The sequence below is a fragment of the Theropithecus gelada genome, chromosome 5, assembly GCF_003255815.1.
Source record: "Theropithecus gelada isolate Dixy chromosome 5, Tgel_1.0, whole genome shotgun sequence".
Classification (NCBI taxonomy): domain Eukaryota; kingdom Metazoa; phylum Chordata; class Mammalia; order Primates; family Cercopithecidae; genus Theropithecus; species Theropithecus gelada.
Genome location: NC_037672.1, coordinates 96876288 through 96900897, shown reverse-complemented (window position 1 = coordinate 96900897; position 24610 = coordinate 96876288). Strand labels below are relative to the sequence as shown.

Below are 24610 nucleotides of genomic sequence, written 5' to 3'. Positions count from 1 at the left end.
TAGAAGTTCCAAAATCAATGAATAAATAAAGTAGGGTGGGAGGGGAAGGGAGGGAAGATCATTAATATGACAACTTAAGTAAATTTTTTAGAACTGAAAAAAGACAGTTTTCTTAAATCATGGAATGCCAATGAAATGGACAAAAATAGACACACTTAAAGCAGATCATTATAAAATTTCATATTACTAACGATAAATATGTTGCAAGTTTCCAAAGGCAATAGGAGGACAAAGAGGAAACGGGATAAAGGAAGAAGATAGGGCTGGAGTAATGTGGCCACAAGTCAAGGAATGCCAGCAGCCATAGGATCTGAAAGAAGCAAGGGACAGGCACTCTCCCAGAGCCTCTAGAAGGAGTGCTGCCCTGCCAACATCTTGATGTCAGCCCTTGATACTGATTTCAGACTTCTGGCCTCCAGAACTGTGAGAGAATAAACTTCCATTGTTTTAAGCCACATAGTTTGTAACAATTTGTTAAAGCAGTAACAGGAAACCGACAGAGCAGGTGTGCCCCAGATGTATAGCACACAGGATATATTGGCATAAGTCAATATTGAAATACAAGAAGGTTATAGAACGTCAAACAGATTTAACACAAGACTACCTCAAGGCATTTAATAATCAAACTCCCAAAGGTCACGGATAAAGAAAGAATCCAAAAGCAGTGAGAAAAAAGAAACAAATAGCGTACAATATTGCTCAAATATGTTTGGCAGCAGACTTTTCAGTGGAAACAGGAGAGAGTGATATGACACATTTAAAGTGCTGAAGAAAAAAACTTTTACCCTAGAATAATATATCCAACAAAAATATCCCTTAAGCAGGAACGAGAAATAAAGACCTTCCCAGACAACAAAAGCTGAGGGATTTCATCATGTAGGCCAGACCTGTCCTACAAGAAATACTAAAGGAAGTTTTTAAATCTGAAAGAAAAGGGTGTTAACAAGCAAGAAGAAATCATCTGAAAGTACAGAACTCACTGATAATAGTAAGCACACAGAAAAACACAGAATAACATAACACTGTAATTGTGGGATATAAACTCGACATAAGTAGAAAGACTAAATGATAAACCTATCAAAAATAATAACTTCAACACATTTTCAAGACATAGTACAAGAAAGACATAAAGAGAAACATGAAAAATTGAAAAGTTTGGGACAAAATTAAAGTGTAGAGTTTCTATTAGTATTTTTGCATGTTTATTTGTTTATGTATCAGTGTTACGTTGTCATTAGTTTAAAATAAAGGGTTATAAGGCCGGGTGCAGTGGCTCATGCCTGTAATCCAGCACTTTGGAAGGCCAAGAAAGGTGGATCGTGAGGTCAGGAGTTCAAGACCAGCCTGGCCAAGATGCTGAAACCCCGTCTCTACTAAAAATACAAAAATTAGCCAGACGTGGTGGCATGCACCTGTAATCCCAGCTATTTGGGAGGCTGAGGCAGGAGAATCACTTGAACCCAAGTGGCAGAATTTGCAGTGAGCCGAGATCACACCGCTGCACTCCCACCTGGGCAACAGAACAACTCTGTCCTCAAAAAGAAAAAAGCGTTATAAGAAAGTATTTGCAAGTCTCATGGTGACTTTGAATTAAAAAACACACAATGGTACATCAAAAATAAAAAGTAAAAAATTAAAGCATACCACCAGAAAAAAACACCTTAACTAAAAGGAAGACAGAAAGAAAGACCAGAAAACAAATAACAAAATGGTGAAGGAAGCCCTTACTTATCAATAATAACATTGAATGGGAGTAGACCAAACTCTCCAATGAAAAGACATAGAGTGGCTGAATGGATGAAAGAAACAAGACTCAATGACCTATTGCCTACAAAAAACACACTTTACCTAGAAATATCCACAAAGACAGAAAATAATGAGATGGAAAAAGATATCCTATGCAAGTGGAAACCGAAGAAGAGCATCAGTAGCTATACTTATGAGACAAAATAGATTTCAAGACAAAAACTGTAAGAAGAGACAGAAAAGGTCATCATATATTGACAAAGGGGTCAATTCAGCAAGAGGGTATAACAATTGTAAATATATATGCACCCAACACTGGAGCAACCAGATATATAAAGCAAATATATGGAACCAAAGAGATAGACCCCAATACATTAGTAGCTGGAGACTCTAACACCCCACTTTCAGCATTGGACAAAACTCACAGGCAGAAAACCAACAAAGGAACATCAGACTTATTCTGCACAATAGAACAAATGGACCTAATAGATAGTTACATAACATTTTGTTCAATGGCTGCAGAATATACATTTTTCTCTTTAGCACATGGATCACTCTCAAGGGTAGACCATATGTTAGGTCACAAAACAAATAAAAACTTTCAAAAAATTAAAATATTATTAAGCGTCTTCTCTGCAACAATGAAATAAAACTGGAAATCAATAGCAAGAGAAATTTTAAAAACTATACAAATATATGGAAATTAAATAATATGCTCCTGAATGACCAGTATGTCAATAAAGAAATTAAGAAGGAAATTGAAAAATTTCTTGAAACAAATGATAATAGAAACACAACATACCAAAATCTATGGAATACAGTGAAAGAAGTAGAAGAAAAACTTCAAATAAATAACCTAATGATGCATCTTAAAGAACTATACAAGCAAGAGCAAGACAAACCCAAAATTAGTAGAAGAAAATAAATAATAAAGATCAGAGCATAAGAGTTTTAAATGAAGAAAACAATACATAAGATCAATGAAACAAAAAGTTGATTTTTTGAAAAGGTAAATGAAATTGACAAATCTTTAGCCAGACTAAGAAAAAGCAAAAGAATACCCACATAAATAAAATCAGAGATGAATAAAAAGACATTACTGCCGAGACCAGCTTGGTTGTGCAGACCTTAACACAGCAGTGCTAGAGGAATTAAAGATACACACACAAATATAGCATGTGGAGTGGGATATCAGGGGACTCACAGCCTTCAGACCTGAGAGCCCCAAACAGAGTTTGACCTACATATTTATTAACAGCAAGCCAGTGATAAGCATTATTTCTATAGATTATAGATTAACTAAAAGTATTCCTTATGGGAAACAAAGGCAGGGCTCTGGCTAGTTATCTGCAGCAGGAGCATGTCCTTAAGTCACAGATCGCTCATGCTGTCGTTTGTGGTTTAGGAACACCTTTAAGCAGTTTTCTGCCCTGCGTGGGCCAGGTGTTCCTTGCTCTTATTTTGGTAAACCCACAACCTTCAGCATGGGCATCATGGCCATCATGAACATGTCACAGTGCTGCAGAGATTTTGTTTATGGCCAGTTTAGGGACCAGTTTATGGCCAGATTTGGGGGCCTGTTCCCAACATATTACAACTGATACAACAGAAATTCAAAGGATCATTATTAGGTACCATATGTTGATAAACTGGAAAATATAGAAGGAATGGATAAATTCTTAGCAACAGACAACATGCCAAAATTGAACCATGAAGAAATCCAAAACCTGAACAGGTCAATAAAAAGTAATGAGATTGAAACCATAATAAAAGATCTCCCAGCAAAGAAGAGTCTGGGACCCAATAGCTTCACTGCTAAACTCTACCAAACATTTAAAGAACTAATACTAATCCTACTCAAATTGTTCCAAAAAACAGAGGAGGAGGAAATACTTCCAAACTGATTCTATGAGGCTAGTATTACTCTAATACCAAAACCAGACAAAGGCATATTAAAATAAATAATTAAAAATTATAAGCTAACATCTCTGATGAATATTGATGCAAAAATCATCAAGAAAATACTAGCAAACGAAATTCAAAAATATATTACAAAGATCATTCATCATGACCAAGTGGGATTTATTCCAGGAATGCAAGAATGGTTCAGCATATGCAAATCAGTCCATGTGATACATCATATCAACAGAATGAAGGAAAAAAAAATATGATCATTTAAATGGATGCTGAAAACCCTTTTGATAAAGATCAACATCTTTCATGATTAAAAAAAAACTCAGAAAACTGGGTATAAAAAGAGTGTATCTCAACATAATAAAAACCATATATGACAGACCCACAGCTGGTTTTATACCTTATGGGGAAAAACTGAAAACTTTTCCTCTTAAATCTGGAACACGACAAGGATGCTCACTTTCACCACTGTTATCCAACATAATACTGGAATTCTTAGCTAGAGCAATCAGGCAAGAGAAAGAAAGAGAAAGAAATAATGGGAATCCAAACTAAAAAAGAAGTCAATTATCCTGTTGGCAGATGATATAATCTTATATTTGAGAAAACCAAAAGACTCCACCAAAAAACTACTCAAACTGATAAACAAATTCAGTAGTTTTAGGATACAGAATCAATGTACAAAAATCAGTAACATTTCTATATATCAACAATGAACAATCTGAAAAGGAAATCAAAAAAGTAATTCCATTTACAGCCACAACAAGTAAAATTAAATACTTAGGTATTCATCAGAGAAGTCAAAAATCTTCACAATGAAAACTATAAAATGTCATTGTGAAAAAATGGAAGAGGACACAAAGAAATGGAAAGATATTCCATGTTCACGGATTGGAAGAATCAACATTATTAAAATGTCCATGCTACACAAAGCAATCTACAGAATCAATGCAATCCCTATCAATATACCAATGATATCCTTCACAGAAATAGAAAAAACAATCCTAAAATTAAATAGAATCACAAAAAATTCAGAGTGGCCAAAACTGTCCTGAGAAAAAAAAAATAAAGCTGTAAGAATCACATGATCTGATTTCAAAATATACTACAAAACTATAGTAACCAAAACAGCATGATACTACCATAAAAACAGACACATAGACCAATAAAACAGCATAGAGAACCCAGAAACAAATCTTCATACCTACAGTAAACTCATTTTCAACAAAGCCACCAAGAACATACACTGAAGAAAAAAAAGTCTTTTCAATAAATGGTGCTTGGAGAATTGAATATTCATAAGCAGAAGAATGAAACTTGACCCCTATCTCTCACTGTATACAAAAATCAAATCAAAATGAATTAAAGGCTTAAAATCTAAGCTTCAAATTATGAAACTACTACAAGAAAACATTGGGGAAGCCCTCCAAGACGTTGGTCTGGGCAAAAATTTCTTGAATAATACCTCACAAGCACAGGCAAACAAATCAAAAATGGACAAATGGGATCACATCATGTTAAAAAAAAACTTCAGCATAGCAAAGGAAACAATGAACAAAGTGAAGAGACAACTCACAGAATGGAAGAAAATATTTGAAAAAAACCCATTTGATAAAGAATTAATAACCAGAATATATAAGGAGCTCAAACAACTCTATAGGGAAAAAAATCTAATAATTCAACTTTAAAATGGGCAAAATATTTGAATAGACATTTCTCATAAAAAGACAAACAAATGGCAAGCATGCATATGATGATGATCATTGATCATCAGAGAAATCCAAATCAAAACTACAATGAGATATCATCCTAGCCCCATTAAATTGGCTTGTTTTTTCCTGAGATGGAGTCTTGCTCTGTTGCCAGGCCTGAATGCAGTGGCACGGTCTCAGCTCACTGAAACCTCCACCTCTTGGGTTCAAGTGATTCCCCAACCTCAGCCTCCCAAGTAGCTGGGACTACAGGCATGCACCACCATGCCCAGCTAATTTTTTGTATGTTAGTAGAGATGGGGTTTCACCATGTTGGCCAGGATGGTCTCAATCTCCTGACCTCATGGTCTGCCTGCCTTGGCTTCCCAAAGTGCTGGGATTACAGGTGTGAGCACTGCACCCAGCCTAAAATGTCTTTTATCCAAAAGTCAGGCAATAACAAATGCTGGTGAGGATGTAGAGAAAAGGGAAACCTCATACACTGTTGGTAGGAATGGAAACCAGTACAACCACTATGGAGAACATTTTGGAGGTTCCTCAAAAAGCTAAAAATGGAGGTATCGTGTTATCCTGCAATACCACTTCTGGGTATATACCCCAAAGAAGAAAATCAGGGTACTAAAGAGATATCTGCATTCCCATGTTTATTGCAGCACTGTTCACAACAGCGAAAATTTGGAAGAAACCCAAGTATCTATCCACAGATGAATGGATAAAGAAAATGTGCTACTTATACACAATGGAGTACTATTCTTCCATGAAAAAGAATGAGATCCTGTCACTTGCAGCAACATGGATGGAACTGGAGGTCATTATGTTAAATGAAATAAGCCAGGCAGAGAAAGACAAACATCACATGTTCTCACTTATTTGTGGGATCTGAAAATCAAAACAACTGAACTTGTGGAGAGAGAGAATAGAGGGATGGTTACCAGAAGCCAGCAAGGGTAGTGAGAGGGATGGAGGAAGGTGCGGATGGTTAATGAGTAAAAAAAAAAAAGTTAGAATAAATAAGACCTGGTATTTGACAGCACAGCAGGGGGACTATAATCAATAATAATTATGCACTTTAAAATAACTAAAAGAGTATAATTAGATTGTACACAGAGGATAAATAGTTACGAAGATGGATACCCACTTTTCCACGATGTGATTTTTATGCATTGCATACCTATACCAAAATATCTCATGTACCCCATAAGTATATACACCTACTGGGTAGCCACAAAAATTAAAATTAAGACTATATTAGTGTAAAAAAAAAAGAGTTGCTTACATTCCAAAATTCACAAAATACAAAATGAATAGAAATCATAGAACAAATTTCATAGCATTGTACAAATAAGTATATATGGCTGGGGATAACATTTTCAGTGACTATACTTTATAAGAATTCTAAAGGTACTACGTTTCAAACACCTTGGAAGTGCTCTGGAAAACTTCTACTTGAAAGCCAATGCAGGGTGTGTAGAAAATTGCAGAGCAGAGCTATGTCAAGTCTATAACAGAAGAGAGCAACTGGGGCCCATTAGTTAGCTCCACTGGCTTCCCCTTGGTTGACTATTCTGGATCTTTTCCTTTCTTTTCACATCCCTTAAACTAACTCACTCCAGTGCTTTCTATATTAGCAAATTATAATCATTACAAAGACATCAACTCAGATATGGGAAAAAAAATCACAGAAAAAGAAAGAATAAGAAAAAAGATAGAAACTAAATCTGTGTAAACACATGTTTACTTGAGGGTCTGCTTCTGGAACCACTGCTGGGCCAAGAACTATCTCAATGTGTCCAGTTAGGAAAGAGAAAATTCTTTCAAACAAAGGCGATTTAATACAGAAAGTTGGTTATTGATGTGTTGGAGGGTGAAAAAATTACAAAGGGCAAATTGAGGTCACCCAAAACATTAAGAACATTAAGCTCCTGAGGGAGGACTAAAAAGAGGTGGTACAGTTACCAGAACTAAAACCTCAGAGGAAAGGGTATAGCCCAGTGGCTGCTCAGAAGGCAAAGCTCATACTTACACTTCCAAGAGAGTGTGGCCCAGCTGTGGCTGGTCCCTGTGAGAGTAAGGCAAGGCTGGTGCCAAGAGGGCCTAAAACAGCTGATCCAACCGTGTGACATGGAGTGACACTACTGGGAATTGGAAAGAAAGTCCCTTCTCCCCTCCACTGCTTTCAAATTTCTCCAGCACCTCTCATTGGCAGAACCATTAGAAAAGCCAGATGTCAAGGGAGACTGGGAAATCAAATTTGGAGAGTCACAGCACTGGCAGCATAGAACAAATTATAAAAGGGTAAACTGTGTGAGACAATAGGTAAATAAACAACGTTGCATTTTCGTTTACTTCAATTCCAACCTACACTCATCCTTGCTTACCTCCAATGGCCACATATATGACATCTCCCTTTTAGAAAATGAAACTCCTCCTTCTGGTCCTTCAAGAGGTTCTTCTTTCTCCAGCATCTTCAGACACCCCGATCTTTCCTGACTGAGAAACAATTCTAAGAGGTTTTCCCCAGAGTTCAAGTTCCTAACTAAGGAATAATAATGATGGTAATAAAAATAGCTAACAATTAAGTGGCACTTAATATATGCCAGGCACTGTTCCAAGTGCTTTATATTTACTAACTCATTTAATCCTCAGATCAGTCCTATGATGTAGGTACTACTCTGATTCCTTTTCACAGGTAAGGAAACCATAGCTCAGAACCAGGGCCCCCAGATCTTTCCAGACTGCCATGATCTTGTGAAACAATAGGTAAATAAATAAACTGTGGGAGACAATAGGGTAAATAATCTTTCCAGACTGCCGTTGTTCTTGCACAGACAACTAACTGCTGTGAAAGAAACTCCCACTTAATCTAATTTTCCCTCCAGTTGCTCTACTGTTTCTTTCCCTTGGATGACAAACTTCCTAAAGAATAACGTGCTCCCCTTTCTGACCCTTTCTGATTCCTTAGCCTTTGGCTGCAGGCCCACCCTCCCTCCACAGTCATGAAGGACCTCTGGGAACCAATTCCAAGGCTTCCTTCAGCTTCCTTCCTCTTGACTTCCTGCGGCAGAGTTATCTTCTTTTCATGAGTCTGCCGTATATAATTTTCAGATTGTTGTCCATCTCTTCACTTTTTTCTATCAACTTTCTCAAAGACCGTTCTTCCGTCTAAATATCTCTCAAAAAATTAATTCATATTGAGAGTTAGAAATTATCACCTCTCACATTATTGGTCTCAAATCCATGTATTGGGTCATTTTATATTGCATACAACATCCCCTTGCTACCCAGTACCCAGCTGGAATTTTCACTCAGCATATTTCAAAGTTACCTAAAATTTAACATGTTCAAATTAACTTTCTTTGTTAGTCAATAAAGCTACTTTCCTCCTACTCCTTCAGGCAGGAATTTTTGGAGTTGTTTTGGAGTTATCACAAGTTCTTTGATTTTTTTCTTTAAAATGTATTTCTTCATTCCTCCCTTGCTATTTCTGCTAAGTCCTGGAACTAGAACAGTGAGCAGATGAAAGTACAGACTTTGGAGGCAGACAGTCTGAGTTCTTACTCTGATTCAGCCACACCCCGGCTGGGGTCCCTGGTTCTGGGCTATGGTTTTCTTACCCGCGAAAAGGAATCATATTACTACCTACATCATAGGATTGATCATAAAGCACTTAGAACACTGCCTGGCATATATTAAATGCCACTTAATTGTTAGCTATTGTTATTATCATCATTATTATTCCTTAGTTAGGAACTTGAACTCTGGGGAAAACCTCTTAGAATTGTCTCTCAGGAATTTGCTTAACCTCTTTTATCCTCAGTTTCTTTACAAAGTGTGACTTATGATACTATTTTCCTAAAGAGAATTAAGTTAAAAGATATAAGTAAAGCACTTAATAAAGTAATCACTCAATACATTTTGGCCATTGTTAGTAATGTAATGTGATTATCAATGAAAATAATATGATTCTATGTGAAATCACTGTAGATTCTTCATCCTTAAAAACCTATTTTCAATTTATAGACGGTGTATTCATCTCTTCTGACACTATGAAGAAATACCCGAGACTGTGTAATTTATAAAGGAAAGAGGTTTAATTGACTCACAGTTCTGCATTGCTGGTGAGGCCTCAGAAACTTACAGTCATGGGGGAAAGCAAAGGAGAAGCAGACACCTTCTAAAAGGGTGGCAGGACGGAGTGAGTGCAGCAGTGGAAATGCCAGATGCTTATAAAACCATCAGATCTCATAAGACTCATTCATCATGAGAACAGCATGGGGGGAAACCACCCCCATGATCCAATTACCTCCACCTGGTCCCACCCTTGACTCATGGGGATCATCGGGATTACAATTCAAGGTGAGATTTGGGTGGAGTCACAGAGTCAAACCAAATCAGATGGTGCCCTTCATTTGTATATATTCTTTTATTGTTGAAATTGTGGAATTCGTGCCATTTTTTATTATTTTAAATTATTGTATGATATTTTTGTTTCTCCATCACATTAAAATGATTATTGACATAGCACTTTCTTATACCAACCTACAATATTTCACTAAACCATTTGCTGAACATTAAGATTTTTTGAGTTTGGTACTCAGAGGAAGCTGCCAGGAATATGTGTACAACTTTGTCTTTTGGCTTCTCTGAGATTATTTCCCAAAATCTTTCATAGGGAGAGATATGAACAAGCATTTCCAACATTCTATATATATGTGTTTTATGAGAGAATTAGGACCAAGTTGGAAAAATATTTTCTAATCCGAGGGTAGAGGAGATAACTTTAACTCTCTCACCAACTTTGGTTTCAATCTCAAAGTGAAATGAAGTGAATACTTGATTTGTGGTGTTGAATTTGGGTAGATTAAACATACAGCCTTAGAAGCTTAGACATTTTGCTCCTTAGTCTGCTTCAACCCCACAATATCTGAAATATGTTAGACTATGCATCTGTGAGAACAGTCCTATATTTTCCCTATCCAAATATGTTTAAATAAATATTAACCACATTGTTTTGCCAAGTCATTTGGCCAATAAAATGTGGAATTTGAACAGTATAACTTCTGAGCTCCTTGCCAGTTACAGTGTTTTTCCTCAAGCCTTGTGCAATGTGGAGCTATTATTTGGGGTGGATAGCTGACTGTCTTACTCTAACTCTGTTCTGCCCCACGCCTTTTTTTTAGTGGAAAGAATATGGGCATCAGACAGATGTGACTTGGGATTCTGCCTCTGCCATTTACTAGCTTTGTGACACCTTTGAAGATGATGTGGCTTTCTACACCTGCATAACCTCAACCCTCTGGTTTTCACTGATTGCTTCACAGCCAGACATCAGACCCAGGTTGGACCCCTGACTCAACTGTGTGATTGAGAGACTCTAGTTAAAACATAGAAGAATCAGGGCCAGAGTGTATTCAGAAAGAGAAAGAGAAAAAGAGAGAAGCAATGAGGAGAGACAGCCCCTGATGTCCAGTTGCTCAAGATATACCACTCACTTCCTGTCCTTTGATGTTTCTGTGACTCTCTGTTACATTATACTATAAAACTCATTAACACCAGCCTGACTGCAGTTCTGTTTTTGAAGCCAACATCTCTGACTTAAAAAGCACATTCAGAGATCTATAACTTCTGAGTTTCTTTTACCTCATCTATAAAATGAGACTAAATAATAATAACACTTTTCTTGTAAGATTGCACTGAGGATTCTATGTAATAATGGATGGAAAACTCTGAGTTCTGAAAACATAGTAGGTGCTCAATAAATTATGGCCATTAACTTCCTGCAAATTTATGACTCATAAATAAACCACCAATATATTAGGAATTCAAATTATTTCTGATTCCCTACCATGTCTGTATATCACTCTGTAAACACGCCAATCCAATGAGTCTTTTAAATTGGTTGCAACAAGTGAACTCCTTGATGCTACCCAGACTAAGTAGCTACACTGCCTTCCTTTACACTGCTCTCCACAAAGTGGGTGAGCAGAGTAATGGCCATTTTCTACAAGTGATGCCTACTCAATCACCATAAGACCACAATGAGGCAATGAAAAGCCTTTCTCACCTCTCTGCTAGGTGGAGTAGTGCAGCCCTAGTAGGACTCTCTACACTTGCATAATTGGTGTAACTAGAAACAGACAATAATGTTATTATCTTGACAATTCTAGAAAAATATAGTTTATGTATATATGTTGACAGACTGCATCCAATTGAATAGTTAAATGCATTGTAGTCCTCAAGTCTTGGTAGAAGACTTGAGATTTATTTTTTAAAAAAATCAAACTCATATTCACTTATATTCATGGCATTGAACAAAGAACAATGGAGTGCCCAAGTGAGTTTTTTGGTCTGTTTGCCAAAGTGATCACTTTTGAGTTTCTAAATGTCTTCTCTCTACAAAGTCTTCTTCTTCTAAGTTCTTTGATCAGAATGCCCTGTCCCTGACACAGTACAACCCAGGTAGGCAGGCACGCCTACCTGTGTGCCTTTTTCCTCCCTAGATTGAGAGCTTCCATTTATGGATAATAATTGCAGCTAATATTTATTGAAGATTCTCCTATCTGCCATAGATGCTTTACATGGATTATTTCATTTACTCACTAAACAATCTTTTAAACAGGTGCTACTGTATCCAGAATGGGTTCCTTCTGGTGGGTTCTTGGTCTTGCTGATTTCAAGAAGGAAGCAGAGAACCCTCGCAGTGAGTGTTACAGTTCTTAAAGATGGTGTGTCCAGAGTTTGCTCCTTCAGATGTTCAGATGTGTCCAGAGTTCCTTCCTTATGGTGGGTTTGTGGTCTTGCTGACTTCAGGAGTGAAGCCGCAGACTTTCACAGTGAGTATTATGGCTCTTAAAGGTGGTGCATCTGGAGTTTTTTGTTCCTCCTGGTGGGTTCATGGTCTCACTGGCTTCAGGAGTGAAGCTGCAGACCTTCGTGGTGAGTGTTACAGCTCATAAAGGTAGTGCAGACCCAAAGAGTGAGCAGCAGAAAGATTTATTGCAAAGAGCAAAACAACAAAACTTCCACAGCAAGGAAGGGGACCCGAACGGGTTGCTGCTGCTGGCTCTGGTGGCCAGCTTTTATTCCCTTATTTGGCACCACCCACGTCCTGCTGATTGGTCCATTTTATAGAGTGCTGATTGGTGTGTTTTTACAGAGTGCTGATTGGTGCATTTACAAACCTTTAGCTAGACACAGGGTGCTGATTGTTGCTTTTTTACAGAGTGCTGATTGGTGCATTTACAAAGCTTTAGCTAGACACAGAGTGCTGATTGGTGTGTTCACAATCCTTTAGCTAGACAGAAAAGTTCTCCAAGTCCCCAACTGACCCAGAAGCCCAGCTGGCTTCACCTCTCAATTCCCCACTAAAGATGATACCCAAACTGCTGCTGGGAATTGGGTGATGACCGCTCTAGCTACTTCCTGCTGGATAGGGGCTAAGAAGGGGCCCTGCAGTTGTAGTGTCCTCCAGAGTGGAACTCTTTAGGCCAGTGAAAGGGCCAGTGGGTTGGTCCAGGAGTCCTCAGTAGAAGTTGTTAGTTGAGCTCATTTGGGGTTCCATTTGTAAGACCATCTGTAGCTTGGTGGCCTCGATTCTAGAGGAAACAAATTTGACAAGGAGGTTAAAAATACAGGGCCTGAAGGCGAGTAATAGCAAGATGGCTGCCATGGGAACTAGAAAGGGGAGAAGTCATGTTGCCCAATTCCAGAGGTTGGTATAAGAGTTTGAAAGGCAATATCTGATTTCAGAAACCTTTTCCTGTAAATGCTGGGAGACATCTCGTACTATCCCTGATTGGTTAGTATAAAAACGACACTCTTCACCGAAGAAGGTGGAGTCCTCCTTTCTCAGCAGTGAAGAGGTCTAACCCTTGGTGTTTTTTGAGAGTCACTGCTGCCACAGAGTCTATTTGGGATTGTAGAGTAAGGATAGATTTTGTTCTTTCTTGTAAACTGTCTGAGAAATCCTTTGGGAGTGTGTGGTAGTAGGATAATACATGTTACACTGTTGACTTTTAGCAAACTTTACTTTTGTTGAAAAATTTGTAAGCTTGGGATTTCAATTATTCTTTGCTATTAATAAGACCTCATGCAGTCCATATTAACTTAGAATTGGTATAGAAGCCTCCTTCCTGATACTGTAAGTACTTTAAGGTTTGGCTGAGCACAAACAACTCGCAAGTTTGATACCCATTGTGTCTTTTTCCCTTAATCGCCTGCGAGGAACCATCTATCATCCTGTCCTGAAGGGAGTTCCTCCTAGATCTGGTCAGACCTTTGTATGGTAATTAATTAAGATTTAGATCCCCTGTTAGGAAACCTGTTGGGTTAAAGATTTTTGATAGGAAGGCTACGAGTTGTCAGTGGCCTCAGTGCTTTCAGGGTACACCCTTGTTTACACTGACAACAAGGTGGCATTGGAGTGTTATAGGGTTACAGAGAAGACCTTCAATTATCAATTATAGGTTTTAAATTTACCCTGGCTTTTAAAGGAATAGGGTACACTGATTTTTCTTTACTACTTCTATCTCTCTTTCTCTTTGACTTCTTCTTTATCTCTCTCTTTCTGACTCCCTTTTTGTCTGTCTCTTCCTCCCTCTCTTTGACTTTGTCTCTTTCTTTCTTTCTCTCTGACTCCTTCTTTGTCTCTCCCTTCCTCTCTCTGTCTCTCTCTTTCTCTCTTTCTGACTCCCTTTTTGTCTCTGTCTCTTTCTCGCTCTCCTTGACTTTCTGTCTATTAAGAGGTGAAGCCAGCTGGGCTTCTGGGTCAGGTGGTGACTTGGAGAAGTTTTCTGTCTAGTTAAAGGATTGTAAACACACCAATCAGTGTTCTGTGTCTAGCTAAAGTTTTATAAATGCACCAATCAGCACTCTGTAAAAATGGACCAATCAGCACTCTGTAAAATGGACCAATCAGCAGGAGGTGGGTGGGGCCAAATAAGGGAATAAAAGCGGGCCACCGGAGCCAGCAACAGCAACCCGCTGGCTTCCCCCTCCTTACTGTGGAGGCTTTGTTCCTTTGTTCTTCCCAATAAATCTTGCTGCTGCTCACTCTTTGGGTCTGCACTACCTTTATGAGCTGTAACACTCACTGCAAAGGTCTGCAGCTTCACTCCTGAAGCCAGTGAGACCATGAACCCACCAGGAGGAACAGACAACTCTGGATGCGCCACCTTTAAGAGCTATAACACTCACTGCGAAGGTCCGTGGCTTCACTCCTGAAGTTAGCGAGACCACGAACCCACCAGAAGGAATAAACTCTGGACACATCTGAACATCTGAAGGAACAAACTCCAGACACACCATCTTCAAGAACTGTAACACTCTGGGAGGGTCTGCACCTTCCTTCTTGAAATCAGCGAGACCAAGAACCCACCAGAAGGAACCCATTCTGGACACACTACTATTCATTCTCACCTTAAAGACAAGGAAACTAAGGCAAAGAACAGTCAACTAATAAGTCCAAGTATACAGAGCTAGTAAGGAATAGTCTGCCTGATCCCAAAGGCTATGTCATAACCACTTCCCTATACTGCCTGTCAGCAGAGGTAAAAGTCGTGTCTTATTCATCACTGCCACCCCACCAAACCCAGTTTAATGCCTGACACGGGGAGATGCTCAATCAATGCTGATTGTTATTGAGTGGAGTAGAAATGCAAGGCCCATTGAGCCCCTTTGCTGTGACTGATGGGGTGTCCTGATTTTCTGCTGTAAAGAGAAGGAGAATGTTGGATGAAATACACTCCTCTGGCTCCTAGCTCTCTATGCTCCCCTTCGTTTGTCCTGTTTCCCTACTCCTCCTCTTCCTAACTGCACCATGTGGATTCAAAATTGCAGCTTAGTGCAGACAAAGGGAAAACAGAACTCTGAATGAGCCCAAAGGGAAAACAGTTCTCTGAATGACCCCTGTGAGTTTGAGAGAAGAGAAGCAGGAATTTGAGCAGGAAGAGAGTAAGGAAGAGAGAAAGTAATTAAAATTTATCATTTTAACTTAATATTTAACTGAGTGAAAGCCAAATCTTATCTGAAATTGGAAAGGTCAGGGTTTTGAGTGCTGGTTCAGTGCCCATTTCTTTATGATTTGATAGTCTGAGAAGAATATGATGGGTGCGGCTTAAAAACCTAGATCACGTGTGGTGTTGGAATTGGGTGTTATATGAGCAAACAAAATAAATACTTGCGCAATATACCTGCTTTGTGCATTCAAGCAGAGAAGAGATCCACAAGTACTCACCAGTCTCCTGTTCTGCAAAGAAGACAGAATCGACATGAGCACTGCAGGAAAAGTAAGCAAAAAATATATTACTGTTGGTAATATATTCTCTTTAATATAACAAATAAAGGAATACAGTATCTGATGAATAATTTAAAATTCATATCTAAATTAGAAATGATACACTGAAATATGATATGCAATGTATGCTATAATATATAATGTGTACTGAACTACAGTGGAAATAAGCTATTCCTAAACACCTTCAAAAAGAATATATAGAATCTGTATCTATTAAGTCTTTATTTCCTACATTAAATAAATTTGCAGTAAAGTGATAGTTTATTCCAAGCTAATCATGACTGATTTGTAAATCTAAAGTTAGAAAAGTCTTTAATCAGAAGTTATCTTTATATTAAGAAACCATAATTTAAATGTGTTATTATTTGTATTCATATTTTTTGTGAACACAAGAAAGTTAAGTCTGACATAACTTTTATGAGAGGAATTTGATTCAGAAAATTTTGAAATATCCTTTTAACCTTACTATAAAATATCTTACAAAATACTCATTGATCTCACAGCATTAGAATCATCAAGGTTAAGCAAGACATCACATGCAAATTCCATTTAAAGGGGGCCCATTATGACACAATTCAGGCAATTTCCACAGAAATCTTATAGAACAGTGTCTCCCCTATATAAAAGTCAATATGATCTTACAGAAAAATAATAATACAATTTGAATCACTTATTAGCACTCAGAACAAAATATTTGTTTTTTTCTTCTATAAATTTATATTTATTTTTTCAATGTGTTTACAGGTGCACAGAAATGCATGTCATCATTCAATATAATCAACTGGTATTTTTAATTGCCTAATAAAAAAAAATCCGTGTAACTATTTTCAGCCGTTTGTTGTGTTAAGAGTGCATCACACAGTAAAATATCTCACTATGATAATTCAGTTTAAAAGTTCTGAGGCTTATCTCTATGCTGTGCTACAAAACAGGCTCATATCAATAAGACTGGTTGGAAATCACATGAGTGGCCCATTGGTGCTGTTCTTACACCACTTCACTTTGCTTTATTTTCATTCATTATTGATTAATATTTACATTCCTCATAGAAAATAATTAGAGAAAAGAAAATTTGAATTTACCATTTACCAAACTCGACTTAAAAGAAATAATGAGTTCATAGAGCAAAAGTATAAACCAATCATATTAATGAAAATTATAACTGATGAAATAGATAATCCTCCCCTCTTGAGTGCAACATCAATAACTTAGCTTTTTGACAGCATTGCATTTATGTTTATGTGTCCCGCATTTTATTTTCTTCAGATCCTAAATTGTGACAGTACTAATGTCTATTTCATAAGGTACTTCTGAGAATTCAATAAATTAATAGTGAAAAACACTTAGAATAGTACCTGGTAAATAAAAATAAGTCAATAAATATTAGCCACTATTATTATTGTTGCTATTTAACTTTTTGATATTTACTATCACGGAGTACTGAAAATATGAGGCTAGATTAATTTTTTTGTTTGTTTGTTTGGAGATGGAGTATCTTTCTATTGCCCAGGCTGGAGTGCAGTGGGGTGATCTCAGCTCATTTCAACCTCTGCCTCCCGGGTTCAAGTGATTTCTCCTGCCTCAGCCTCCCAAGTAGCTGGGACTACAGGCGCACGCCACCACGCTGGGCTAATTTTAGCATTTTTAGTAGAGACGGGGTTTCACCATGTTGGTCAGTCTGGTCTCCAACTCCTGACTTCAGGTGATCCACCCACCTCGGCCTGCCAAAGTGCTGGGATTAAAGGCGTGAGCAACCGCGCCCGGCCTGATCTTTATTCTCTGGACAACCAGCTTTGAGACTTTAGGAAAATTATTCAATCATTGAGTCAGTTAATCCTCAATTATTTCAGATGTAGTAAGACCAATAATTCAATAGTACTGTCCTGGTAGCATCCTTTTTAGGTTTAAAAGTAATACACGTTGTTTGTAACAGCACAATTTGCAATTGCAAAAATATAGAACCATCCTAAATGCCCATCAACTAACGAGTGTATAAAGAGAATGTGATATGTGTACACCAGGAGATACTACTCAGCCATAAAATGGAACAAAATAATGGCCTTTGCAGCCACTTGGATGAAGCTGGAGACCATTATTTTAAGTGAAGTAACTCAGGAATGGAAAACCAAGTACCATATGGTCTCACTTATAAGTGGGAGCTAAGCTATGAGGAAGCAAAGGCATAAGAATGATATAGTGGACTTTGGTTAGGGATAAAAGACTACACATTGGGTACAGTGTACACTGCTCGGGTGACAGGTGCAGCAAATCTCAGAAATCACCACTAAAGAACTTATCCATGTAATCAAAAACCACCTGCACACCAAAAACTATTGAAATTAAAAATAAATAAATTTTAAAAATAAAAATAATGCATGTAACTCACTCAGCACAAGCCACAATGCACCTGTCACATCACAGGCACCTGACAATCAGGAACTCCTACTATTAGAACTTTATTTCCAAGTATTCTGATATTTATTTTGGCATGGACCACATTGAAAATCCTGCAAAGTTGAAGGATTTGACAAATGAATAACGAAAATGAATTGGCAGAAGATGAAATTTCAATTTTTATTATATTTGCAATTATGTTGATTCTATATAGAAAGAGATTTGTGAATTGTACATGCTTTACCACAACAAAGATGGGTTTTACAGTACACTGCTAAGCACTGGAAATATGTGATCAGCTTTTATTTTTAAGGACATCTGTGGATAAGCTTGCTAGCTAGAAACTCAAATACACAAGTTTCTCCAGTTTTTAAATATATATGTGTGGTCTGAATGCACACACACACACACACCCCACCAACTCTAACCTCTGTAATTTTGGGCTCAAATCTAAGCTGGAAGGAGTCTCTGCACATAAATTAGATGACAAAACAGGCTGCTAAAGCTAAGTTTCAAATGGGTGTTTGAGACAAGTTACATACAGAAGTGGAGAGAGAAAATTAAAAGAGGGCAATAGGCAAATAGAAAGAGAAAGAGACATCATCCTAAGCAGGAAGGTAAATGTATAACTGTTCTTATGGAGTCAGATCCTCTTGGCCTAAGCAGAAAATTGAGGAAGAAAGCAGTGTATTTTAGACAGACACTGACTCTGTCAGCAAAGTAAAGGTGACTTAGAACATGTACCAGCCAATAGTTGTGGGTAAACAGGTGTTTTCAGGACAGTATTAGAAAATAATCAGGATTAAACATCTTTGGAGAAAAAAAAAAAAAGAATAGCGTAAATGAAGATATTCCATTTTATCTAAGTGCCTGGTTGTACTTAACTGTTTTTCTTTTCTTATGTTATTGCTTTTTAAAAAGATACTCTTACTCTCTTTATAAACCAGAGAACTTCATTTCTATGTAACACTTATTAGGTGCCAGACATGGGACTCAATGGTGCATGTACAAAGATGAAAAGACACAATTTCTGACTTCAAGAGTGGGAAAACACTGGTACCATCTCTCTGTTTGATTTTCTAGGTCATCAAATGCAAAGCAGCTGTGCTATGGGAGGTAAAGAAACCCTTTTCCATTGAGGAGGTGGAGGTTGCACCTCCTAAGGCTCATGAAGTTCGCATTAAGGTGAGATATTTTTTCCATTTGTATTTAATTTTAAGTTTAAAAACTTCAGAAAATATTAAAAATAGAAACATCCAAAATCCACTAAGAGATTTTTTTATAATTATCCAGAAAATAAAATTACATTTGTTGTCAAGGAAAGTAGAAATATAAATTGTTAAATTTTTTTAAAGTGAACAAACAGTATATGAAGTATAATTCCAGTAAAATACAAAAAAATTTATAGGTTTGTAAAGAAAAAAATGCAAAGGGATATATATCAAGACTTCACAATCAATTTGTGTTAGATATTTTCTTGGTGTTAATTTGCAATTTCTACTTCTTTTTCTTTTAACTATGCATTCTTCTATATTATACAAGACAAATATTTTAGGATCAATTATTTCACAGATTATTCTAAATTGTTAAATTCAAGGGAGAAAGATAGAGGAAGATTTTAGGCTGGATAATCTTGGAGATAAACTGAATCTTTCATATTTGGGAATAGTAGGGATTATCAGTAAAACCCTTGAAAATATTTTAGAATAATAATTTTAGAAAATTGTGTTTGTTAAGTCCATCTGACAGTCACAATCTTTTCCGAATCTAAACATCTTCTCTTTATTCTGTAGATGGTGGCCGTAGGAATCTGTCGATCAGATGACCACGTGGTTAGTGGTACCCTAGTGACCCCTCTTCCTGCGATTTTAGGCCACGAGGCAGCTGGCATCGTGGAGAGTGTTGGAGAAGGGGTGACTACAGTCAAACCAGGTACAGGATTCACACTCAGGGAACATGCCTTGGTTCACCATCACAAGATTAGTCAGCCTGGATGAGGAAACCGAGGCAATGAAAGACAAAAGGGCTTGCACAAGGTCACAGGGCAGCCGGGACTTCAGGAGTTTCCTCCTTCCCTCTCTGCTTGCCTGACTCAAGCAGGTATGACTTCAGGCATGCATGTATTCTAACCTTCAACTATTGTGTACTGACTATCTACTAGATGCCAGTCACTAGGTTAGAGCCTGGAGATATATGAGGATCAAAAGAGACAGTGCCTACCAATGTGGAATTCATAATCTAGTAACTTCCGTGTTAGTGTTGCTGAACACTGTCTTCTGTAAGGGCCCAAAAAACTAGAAATGGGAGGAGGGAAAAAAACATAAGTATGGACTTTGCTCTGTGCTGAGTTCACCAAATGGAGGCTACATGGCTGCGGCTGAATAAATATGACCTTTTCTTAGGTGACCTATGTAGCCCCTTCACCAATTTCCTCTTCCAACGTGGTCTCTCTTCCTGAGCATGGAATCAATGAAACTGACTAGCTGAAAGGAAATCAAAGAAACATAGCAGGAGCCATCCATCATCAACAATGTCTGCCTTATTACAATACTTCAGCCATGCTTAAATGTGACAGGTTATAGATTACTAATTATTTTATCTTCAATACTTATTTTACAGTAATCTTATGTATTAATATAAATATTTCAGAGGTAAAGGATGAATAAGTAGGACATTTCCATACCATCATTTTCGTGTAAACTTTACCCATAAAATATTATGCACGAATCATTTTTCTTGGTCTTGTGAAATAGATAGCATAGGTGATGAAAAATAAAAATTATCTTTAAAGAATCACTTTAGCCAGTAGATGAGACCTGTCCCCTTACCAAATACTAATTTAGACTGTGAACAGAAAATAATAAAATAAACTGTCCAATTTGAGTTTTAGCTCTTACTATTTCCTTTACTCAGAAATAGATTAACAACAAAATGACTCCTATTTCTTACCCCTCCTCCCCACACCATAACAGTAAAAAAGGATAATTCACAAATTATCAGCTAAAAACATTTGGAAGTCAATTCTTATCCTAAAAGAAAGTGCCTAACTTATTGTGGAGGGTTGAAATTTTCAGACGAATTTCTGTAATTCTTCTTTGTCCTATTTTTGTTTTCTTCCAAAAAAAAAACTAAGATATTTTTTAAAACATTCATTTTATAAGAAACATAAACCTAGTCACTTTGAAAAGCCAAGACCTACTTTAAAAATCTCATTTTTGTTGTAAATCAAACTCTTACAAAATACCAGATCTTCCCAACATGTACTGGGACTAAAATAGATGACTTTCAACTAAAATTTATATACATAATTATAATAAGAATATTTAATTAAGATTTAATTAGACAAGGATTACATAAATTATATTTGCAAAGCCTCCAGGAGAAATTAGTGCACTGCATAAAAGTTTATTAATACGTTGGATGGAATTTTGTTAATCCATCTTGTTTCCGACACTTGCATTTTCTCTTTAGGATTCTTCAGGCACTTATAAACCCAACTAAAAAATTAGGCCTTGGCAGGCAATGACAAATGACATAGTTGTGGGAATGAGACCCTATTTCTTAGAAACTATTCAGACACATGATTCTAATCTATACATGTGAGCTTTAAGGTTTTGCTGTATTATTTCCTCCATAGAAATTTAAGAAGAATTTGTTTTATTCCTCTCCAGGTGATAAAGTCATCCCACTCTTTACTCCTCAGTGTGGAAAATGCAGAGTTTGTAAAAACCCAGAAAGCAACTACTGCTTCAAAAATGAGTGAGTTTCTGATGCTTTATTTGCACAGACTTTGAGTTTGCAAATTAGTTATGCTCCTGTCTCATGCCTTTGTGTGTCTGTGTATTGCACTACCCAGTCTGAGCAATCCTCGGGGAACCATGCAGGATGGCACCAGGAGGTTCACCTGCAGGGGGAAGCCCATCCACCACTTCCTTGGCATCAGCACGTTCTCCCAGTACACGGTGGTGGATGAGAATGCAGTGGCCAAAATTGATGCAGCTTCACCCCTGGAGAAAGTCTGCCTCATTGGCTGTGGATTTTCGACTGGCTATGGGTCTGCAGTCAAAGTTGCCAAGGTAGGAATGACAATGGATGAGAAAACCGATTACACGAAGACTGTCAGGAACCAAAAGGGAAGCAATTTCTTGCAAGAATCAGAAATTAGTTTTATAGATTTGAAGTGTCGATGAAGAGTAGAAAAACAACCCAGAAAGAATTGAGAGCACAGTCTAGAAATTTCACCAATTTATTGCAGATAAAAAGTTGTTGAGTTAAGAAAATGTAAAGATGTCATTTTCAATAATTTTTCTTCTGAATTTGCTATTTATGGGATCACAAAATTTTAGGTCTGAGAACTAACTCATGTAGTAATGCATTCAACAATTAGAGAGAACCTATACATGCCTCAGGCACCATAGGTTCTGCTAGGCTCTGACAGCAAAAGTAAATGAAATGAAGCGTTTGTCTTTGAGGAACATCTAAGAATTAGGAGCAACAGTAGAGTCCAAAACCTCACCTAATGCACTTCCACACCCAGGCTCACCCACTCTGTGGATTCTTAGAAGGAAAGTAATGAAGCTTCAGTGATGCGTAATTCACTCATTATGACACTTCACTGCTAAAACTATCTTCCCTGACATGAACATACACATATAATTTAGAAGTGGTAAATTTCAAGCAGAAGTTCTTTAAAGTCTCCTCCTCTGAGTAGTATGAAAATCTAATAGCATACTTTATTTTATGAAACCTAAATCGAGAGATAAAAAGATATTTGCCCAAAAATTCACTTCTGCTTAATAAGAGAGCTAATACTAAAATATTATTCTCAAATCTCCTGCTGAATCTTAAATCACAATCCATAATTATTTATTTATTTATTTATTTATTTTTATTATTATTATACTTTAAGTTCTAGGGTACATGTGCATAATGTGCAGGTTTGTTACATATGTATACTTGTGCCATGTTGGTGTGCTGCACCCATCAACTCGTCAGCACCCATCAACTCGTCATTTACATCAGGTATAACTCCCAATGCAATCCCTCCCCTCTCCTCTCTCCCCATGATAGGCCCCAGTGTGTGATGTTCCCCTTCCCGAGTCCAGGTGATCTCATTGTTCAGTTCCCACCTATGAGTGAGAACATGCGGTGTTTGGTTTTCTGTTCTTGCAATAGTTTGCTGAGAATGACGGTTCTCAGCTGCATCCATGTCCCTACAAAGGACACAAACTCATCCTTTTTTATGGCTGCATAGTATTCCATGGTGTATATGTGCCACATTTTCTTAATCCAGTCTGTCACTGATGGACATTTGGGTTGATTCCCAGTCTTTGCTATTGTGAATAGTGCTGCAATAAACATACGTGTGCATGTGTCTTTATAGCAGCATGATTTAGAATCCTTTGGGTATATACTCAGTAATGGGATGGCTGGGTCATATGGTACTTCTAGTTCTAGATCCTTGAGGAATCGCCATACTGTTTTCCATAATGGTTGAACTAGTTTACAATCCCACCAACAGTGTAAAAGTGTCCCTATTTCTCCACATCCTCTCCAGCACCTGTTGTTTCCTGACTTTTTAATGATTGCCATTCTAACTGGTGTGAGATGGTATCTCATTGTGGTTTTGATTTGCATTTCTCTGATGGCCAGTGATGATGAGCGTTTTTTCATGTGTCTGTTGGCTATATGCATGTCTTCTTTTGAGAAATGTCTGTTCATATCCTTTGCCCACTTTTTGATGGGGTTGTTTGTTTTTTTCTTATAAATTTGTTTGAGTTCTTTGTAGGTTCCGGATACTAGCCCTTTGTCTGATTGCAAAACTTTTCTCCCATTCTGTAGGTTGCCATTCTCCCATTCTGTAGGTTGCCTGTTCACTCTGATGGTAGTATCTTTTGCTGTGCAGAAGCTTTTTAGTTTACTTAGATCCCATTTGTCAATTTTGGCTTTTGTTGCCATTGCTTTTGGTGTTTTAGACATGAAGTCCTTCCCCATGCCTATGTCCTGGGTGGTATTACCTAGGTTTTCCTCTAGGATTTTTATGGTATTAGGTCTAACATTTAAGTCTCTAATCCATCTTGAATTAATTTTCTTATAAGGAGTAAGGAAAGGATCCATTTCAGCTTTCTACTTATGGCTAGCCAATTTTCCCAGCACCATTTATTAAATAGGGAATCCTTTCCCCATTTCTTGTTTTTGTCAGGTTTGTCAAAGATCAGATGGCTGTAGATGTGTGGTATTATTTCTGAGGACTCTGTTCTCTTCCATTGGTCTATGTCTCTGTTTTGGTACCAGTATCATGCTGTTTTGGTTACTGTAGCCTTGTAGTATAGTTTGAAATCAGGTAGCGTGATGCCTCTAGCTTTGTTCTTTTGACTTAGGGTGGTCTTGGCAATGCAGGCTCTTTTTTGGTTCCATATGAACTTTAAAGCAGTTTTTTCCAATCCTGTGAAGAAAGCCATTGGTAGCTTGATGGGGATCGCATTGAATCTACAAATTTCACGATATTGATTCTTCCTATCCATGAACATGGTATGTTCTTCCATTTGTT

The 24610-nt window shown here is 37.4% G+C and overlaps 1 protein-coding gene across 1 annotated transcript in view; it reads left to right on the top strand.

Moving 5' to 3' along the window:
• Positions 1 to 15280: 15280 nt before the first annotated feature.
• The window catches only part of LOC112625323 (alcohol dehydrogenase 1B), a 58288-nt gene continuing 48958 nt past the window's right edge, over positions 15281 to 24610 (top strand). The window contains exons 1-2 of the mRNA XM_025386589.1: positions 15281 to 15658; positions 19144 to 19245. Of these exons, the coding sequence (XP_025242374.1) occupies positions 15641 to 15658; positions 19144 to 19245 (120 nt within the window). The 5' untranslated portion in view covers positions 15281 to 15640. The remainder of the gene's footprint in view (positions 15659 to 19143; positions 19246 to 24610) is intronic.